The sequence below is a fragment of the Epinephelus moara genome, chromosome 23 (assembly GCF_006386435.1).
Source record: "Epinephelus moara isolate mb chromosome 23, YSFRI_EMoa_1.0, whole genome shotgun sequence".
NCBI classification, from domain to species: Eukaryota; Metazoa; Chordata; class Actinopteri; order Perciformes; family Serranidae; genus Epinephelus; species Epinephelus moara.
The window spans coordinates 34,163,100-34,169,101 of NC_065528.1; the positions used below are offsets into that span (position 1 = coordinate 34,163,100).

Genomic DNA, 6,002 nt, shown 5'->3' on the forward strand with positions numbered 1-6,002 from the left:
GTACAGTGTGAGCACATAAATCGTGAGCTTTGGCCGCACACCGCAGACGATTCACTCGTACAGTGTGAGCTGGTATTAACAACAAGATTTTAAAAATCGTACAGTGTATGCTGGGCTTTAAACATTCAAATGTTAGAACTGGCATCAATATTATTAAATTGCTGGCAGAGTGTAGTGACAGAGGAGAGGCGTTCACCAGACAAACGGGAGCGGAGGATAGGATTTTACTCCACTTCTCCTGGTCAGAGATGCTGGGTGCCCAGTAGCTGCGAGGCTGCCCTCACATTTATGGCCAGTGACCGACATGATCCGCCTGCTCTCCAGGCCAGCTTGGGAGAGCTGTGTGGACTAACGTTAACTGATTTTGATGCTCCTCAATCTAAGGCCGTTGCTATGGCGTTCCTGGCAACGGAGCAGCAGAGCAGCAGTCATACCTCAAGAAATAAACACCGCAGAATTTTGTTGATTGACCAATCAGAATCAAGTATTTAAGAGTGCCATGTTCTAAATGTACATAATTGAAAATAAAATGATCATGTGACAGAAACAATAATCAGAGTCATCACAGCTGATCCTCCAGCTGCTGTGACATCATCTGATGTTGACCAATGAGATGCCATCAGTAACAACTTCAAATATAATTTTATTTAATTTACACACAGAAACACATGAACTGTACCTGAGTACAATGGATGGACCTGCACTTGTACAGATCCTTCCTAGTCATCCAACTACTCAGAGCGCTTTTACTCTACGCGACATTCACCCATTCACACACACACACTCACACGCTGGTGGCCGCGGCTACCATACAAGGTGTCACCTGCTCCTCGATTTTTAACACACTAACACACTGATAGAGTAGACATCAGGAACAATTTGAGGTTCAGTATCGTGCTCAAGGATACTTCCACATGCAGACTGGAGGAGCCGGGGATCGAACCGCTGATCTTCTGATTGGTGAACAACCCACTCTGCCACAGCCACCCAGCAGTACACATGAACACATGAACTGTAGACATTTAATGAATCTTTGACCTGGTTGTCTATATTTACTGTGTGTTGTCATGGTAACAGTGAAGCTGTTATCGTACGTTGTTGTTTACATTTTAAATCAGGTGGCGTGTACATGTTGCATTGGTCCTGTGGTCGTCATGGTAACAGTGAAGCAGCCTCACAGGATGAGTGCAGCTCTGTGATCTGATTCACTCTGAGAGGAGACTTTTCACATTTAATACCACTGCGCCACTTCCTCATGTCACCACCAAAATAAGAGCGCAGCAGCCTCAGCACCAATCAGCTGTCTCTGTTTTTATTTACACCCAGATGTGTTTATGATGTCAGAAATCTGAATGTACAAAACACAAACGAGACCATTTCCAGTTCACCTCCTAAAACTGCTGCTCCCTGTTGTTTCTATCAACAAACAACAACAACAACAACAACACAAACAGGGAATAAATGTGACGTTGTTGGGACTATTTTCGGCAGCGCATGAATCCACACTGCAGTGAGTCAAAATAAACTACATTTACCTGTTTACCTGTTTGTTGACAGTCACCAGAAGAAAAACAACAACCAGCAGACATCATCATGAGTGAAGAGAAACATCGAATAAACATCAACTCAGTCTGTCGTCAAAGTACTGAGACCGAAACATACCAAGGACTGAGACAACACCTGGGACAGGTAACAACAAGGTGAGTCCTGGACACAAACACAGTAACACCTGGGACAGGTAACAACAAGGTGAGACCTGGACACAAACACAGTAACACCTGGGACAGGTAACAACAAGGTGAGTCCTGGACACAAACACAGTAACACCTGGGACAGGTAAACACCACCATACTCTATGACACACACTGACAGGAAATCACCTTGTGTCCAGATGTTGAGCGCTGCCCAGCAGCTGAGTCCGGGGCCTCCATCATGGACAATGTGACAGCTGGCAGCCCGCCAGGTGAGACGCACCTGAAGAACTACAACTATCTGGCCCTGGTCCTCGGCGTGCCCCTGATCCTGGTCATCATCCTGGGCAACGTCCTAGTGTGTCTGAGCGTGCTCACTGAGCACTCCTTAAAAACCGCGACTAACTACTTCATCATCAGCCTGGCGGCCGCTGACCTGCTGCTGGCGCTGCTGGTGCTGCCGCTCTACGTCTACTCTGAGGTCAGTGTGACTCTATACCAGCACTGTGAGGACATGTTAGAATGTGAGGACATGTTAGAATGTAAAGATCTAATCTGAGGCCTGTGAGGACGGTTGTGTTTATGAGGACAGACTGGTGTTTAAACAGCACTGTGAGGACGTGAGTTCATCTGTGTGTCTGTGTTGTGTTTAGTTTCTGGGCGGCATCTGGACGTTAAGCACCGCCCTCTGTGACGCTCTGATGACCATGGATGTGATGCTGTGCACCGCCTCCATCCTCAACCTGTGTGCCATCAGTGTGGACAGGTGAGTCTAAACACAACTGTGTGTCTCACCCATCTGTGTCTAACCTGTCTGTGTCTTGCCTCTCTGGGTCTCACCTGTCTGTGTCTCACCTGTCTGCGTCTCACCTGTTGTGTCTCACCTGTCTGCATCTCACCTGTCTGTGTTGTGTCTCACCTGTTGTGTCTCACCTGTCTGTGTTGTGTCTCACCTGTTGTGTCTCACCTGTCTGTGTTGTGTCTTACTTGTCTGCGTCTCACCTGTCTGTGTCTCACCTGTCTGTGTTGTGTCTCACCTGTCTGTGTCTCCCCTGTCTGTGTTGTGTCCCACCTGTCTGTGTTGTGTCTCACCTGTCTGTGTCTTGCCTGTCTGTGTCTTGCCTGTCTGTGTCTCACCTGTCTGTGTTGTGTCTCACCTGTCTGTGTCTTGCCTGTCTGTGTCTCACCTGCCTGTGTCTCACCTGTCTGTGTTGTGTCTCACCTGTCTGCGTCTCACCTGTCTGTGTTGTGTCTCACCTGTCTGTGTCTCACCTGTCTGCGTCTCACCTGTGTGTGTCTCATCTGTCTGCGTCTCACCTGTTGTGTCTCACCTGTGTGTGTCTCACCTGCCTGTGTTGTGTCTCACCTGTTGTGTCTCACCTGTCTGTGTTGTGTCTCACCTGTTGTGTCTCACCTGTCTGTGTGGTGTCTCACCTGTTGTGTCTCACCTGTCTGTGTCTCACCTGTCTGTGTTGTGTCTCACCTGTCTGTGTTGTGTCTCACCTGTGTTGTGTCTCACCTGTCTGTGTCTCACCTGGTTGTGTCTCACCTGGCTGTGTCTCACCTGTGTGTGTCTCACCTGTGTTGTGTCTCACCTTTTGTGTCTTACCTGTGTGTGTCTCACCTGTCTGTGTCTCACCTGGTTGTGTCTCACCTGTCTGTGTCTCACCTGTGTGTGTCTCACCTGGTTGTTTCTCACCTGCCTGCATCTCACCTGTCTGCGTCTCACCTGGTTGTTTCTCACCTGCCTGCATCTCACCTGTCTGCGTCTCACCTGTCTGTGTCTCACCTGTCTGTGTTGTGTCTCACCTGTCTGTGCTGTGTCTCACCTGTCTTGTGTCTCACCTGTCTGTGTCTCACCTGCCTGTGTCTCACCTGCCTGCATCTCACCTGTCTGTGTCTCACCTGTCTGTGTTGTGTCTCACCTGTCTGTGTTGTGTCTCACCTGTCTTGTGTCTTACCTCTTGTGTCTCACCTCTTGTGTCTCACCTGTCTTGTGTCTCACCTGTCTGTGTCTCACCTGTGTTGCGTCTCACCTGTGTTGTGTCTCACCTGTGTGTGTCTCAGGTACATCGCTGTAGTTGTTCCTCTGAAGTATAACAGAAACCAGTTCAGCGTCCGTCAGCTGGCGCTCATTGCAGCGACCTGGGTGCTGTCTCTCGGCGTGGCAAGCCCGGTGATCTTCGGTCTGAACCAGGTGGCGGGTCGCAATCCGAGCGTGTGCAAACTGGAGGATGAGCGGTTCGTGGTGTACTCGTCCGTCTGCTCCTTCTTCGTGCCATGTCCCGTCATGCTCCTGTTGTATTATGGGATGTTTCGAGGCCTGCGGCGGTGGAGCAGTCGGAGCCGCTCTCAGGGTGGGCAGGGCAGTCGTCCTGCTCTGTCTGTACGCCTCCACCTGGCTCTACGGCGAGTGAAGGTGACCAGGAGCCAAGAGAAGGTCGTGTATGTCACATCAGTCGGGCTCAGTCCCACCTCTCCGTCCACCGTCTCCATAACAAACCCAGTGTCGGAGGAGCAGCAGGACGGAGCGCCGGCGGCACCGGAGAGCGACCCGATGACAACGCAGATGGACAGCGTGTCGGATGGCGAGCCCACAGAGAGGCGGGAGAATGGCCTGACAAAGAAAAAGAGAGGAAGAAGAAACAGTAAGAGCAGCAGAGTCAGCGGGAGAGAGCGGAAAGCCATGAAGGTGCTTCCTGTCGTCGTTGGTGAGTATCAACCTTTGTTCAGACGGCGCCAGTGGTGTAGTGGAGGGTATATGCAGCTATACGTCTCATTGAACGCCATCAGACAAAAACACATCACTAAATTACATCCGACACATCAAACCAGGAAGGTCTGGCAGGAAGTTGAACACAAAAATCCAGGTCCAAACCTTATGTACGGCGAAGGCTTTTAATTTGAAATGAGGGTTTTTAATTTGAAACAGAAAGTGGCAGCACTCAGTCACGGATCCTACTGGTCACAGAGCCGACACTGATGTCACAGTCCAGCCCGAAAGTCTTAGCTGTTAAACTGAGACACTTTATCTTTAGCCCCGCCCATTGATCATTAACACAACCCTCCTCTCTTTAGCCCCTCCCCCTGAACATTAACACTCCGCCTACTGACAAATGTCCCTGTGGGACAGGTGCGCAGCTGTCGACCATCGCCAGAGCGTCTCTGCTGATAACGATAGTTTGTAAAACCTTGTGTACACTGAGCACGACACCTGTTCCTTTAAGATTGAATTCTGATTCTCATTTCAATCAGTGTCTTATTTCCACTTCCTCTTTGTGATGGTGGTGCCACCTGTTCTGACCATTGCTTATAACGTTCAGTGTCGTACACGCGGCTGTTCCTCTGTCAAACTGATGAGGTCATTCAACTGTAAGTGGCTTGTTAGCTTGCGTGCTAACACTACCTTGCTATTGCGCTACACGGAGAATACAGGACGGTTGCCATGGCCAACAGGAAACACAACCACTCACGTCATTGCTCACTCATTCACTTGTCACGTTCACAGAGCACCGCAGGAATGAGTCAGAATACTGGTGAATGAGTTAGTATGTTAGCATGTTAGCACTTCCTGTTCCCTGGTGTTTTTGGTTGGATGTCTGAAATAAGGTTTGTGGGTAACACAAGCTGAAGAGACTTTTTGTTCTGTGTCAGTAAACATCAGAACGTCATCATGCTGAACACGATGTCACCACCTCGTTGTGGCGGTGACGTTAAGTCACGTGACCGTGGTGTTGTTTGTTTAAGGCCTAAGGGTCGGTACATATGCCATGTCTTTAACTGCCTCGAAAACACAAGGTCAGGTCCTGACCGCTACTCGGTGTCAATTTTCAAAAGCGCGGCAGCAGGTAGCGTCTGAGGTTGCTAAGTAACCATAACCAGCACGATGTAGTAACCTATAGCTCTGACAGCTCTGCACACGCAGACTGATACGTACTGAAGAAGGAAAGATATCTGTCTGAGTTTAAAACCAGGAATGGAAACTGCTTCATCATTGACTTTAACTCATCATCATCATGATCATCATCATCATCATGATCATGATCATCATCATCATCATCACCATCACCATCACCATCATCATCATCGTCACCATCATCATCATCACCACCATCATCATCATCACCATGATGATCATCATCATCATCATAATCACCATCATCATCATCACCACCATCATCATCATCACCATCATCATCATCATCATCATCATCAAAATCACCATCATCATCACCATCACCATCACCATTATCATCATCATCATCATCATCACCATTATCATCAACATCACCATCATCATCACCATCATCA

General features: G+C 48.8%; 1 protein-coding gene across 3 annotated transcripts in view; it reads left to right on the forward strand.

Moving 5' to 3' along the window:
* drd4-rs (dopamine receptor D4 related sequence) overlaps window positions 1–6,002 on the forward strand; it is a 22,463-nt gene that overhangs the window by 13,413 nt on the left and 3,048 nt on the right. Inside the window, exons 2-5 of one of the 3 annotated variants that reach the window (XM_050036572.1) lie at window positions 1,558–1,700; window positions 1,892–2,172; window positions 2,345–2,457; window positions 3,759–4,402. In XM_050036572.1, the coding sequence (XP_049892529.1) occupies window positions 1,933–2,172; window positions 2,345–2,457; window positions 3,759–4,402 (997 nt within the window). In that variant the 5' untranslated portion in view covers window positions 1,558–1,700; window positions 1,892–1,932. Of the gene's footprint in view, window positions 1–1,557; window positions 1,701–1,727; window positions 1,750–1,776; window positions 1,799–1,891; window positions 2,173–2,344; window positions 2,458–3,758; window positions 4,403–6,002 lie in introns of those variants that run through there. The other 2 variants (XM_050036573.1, XM_050036574.1) reach the window with 2 other exon arrangements.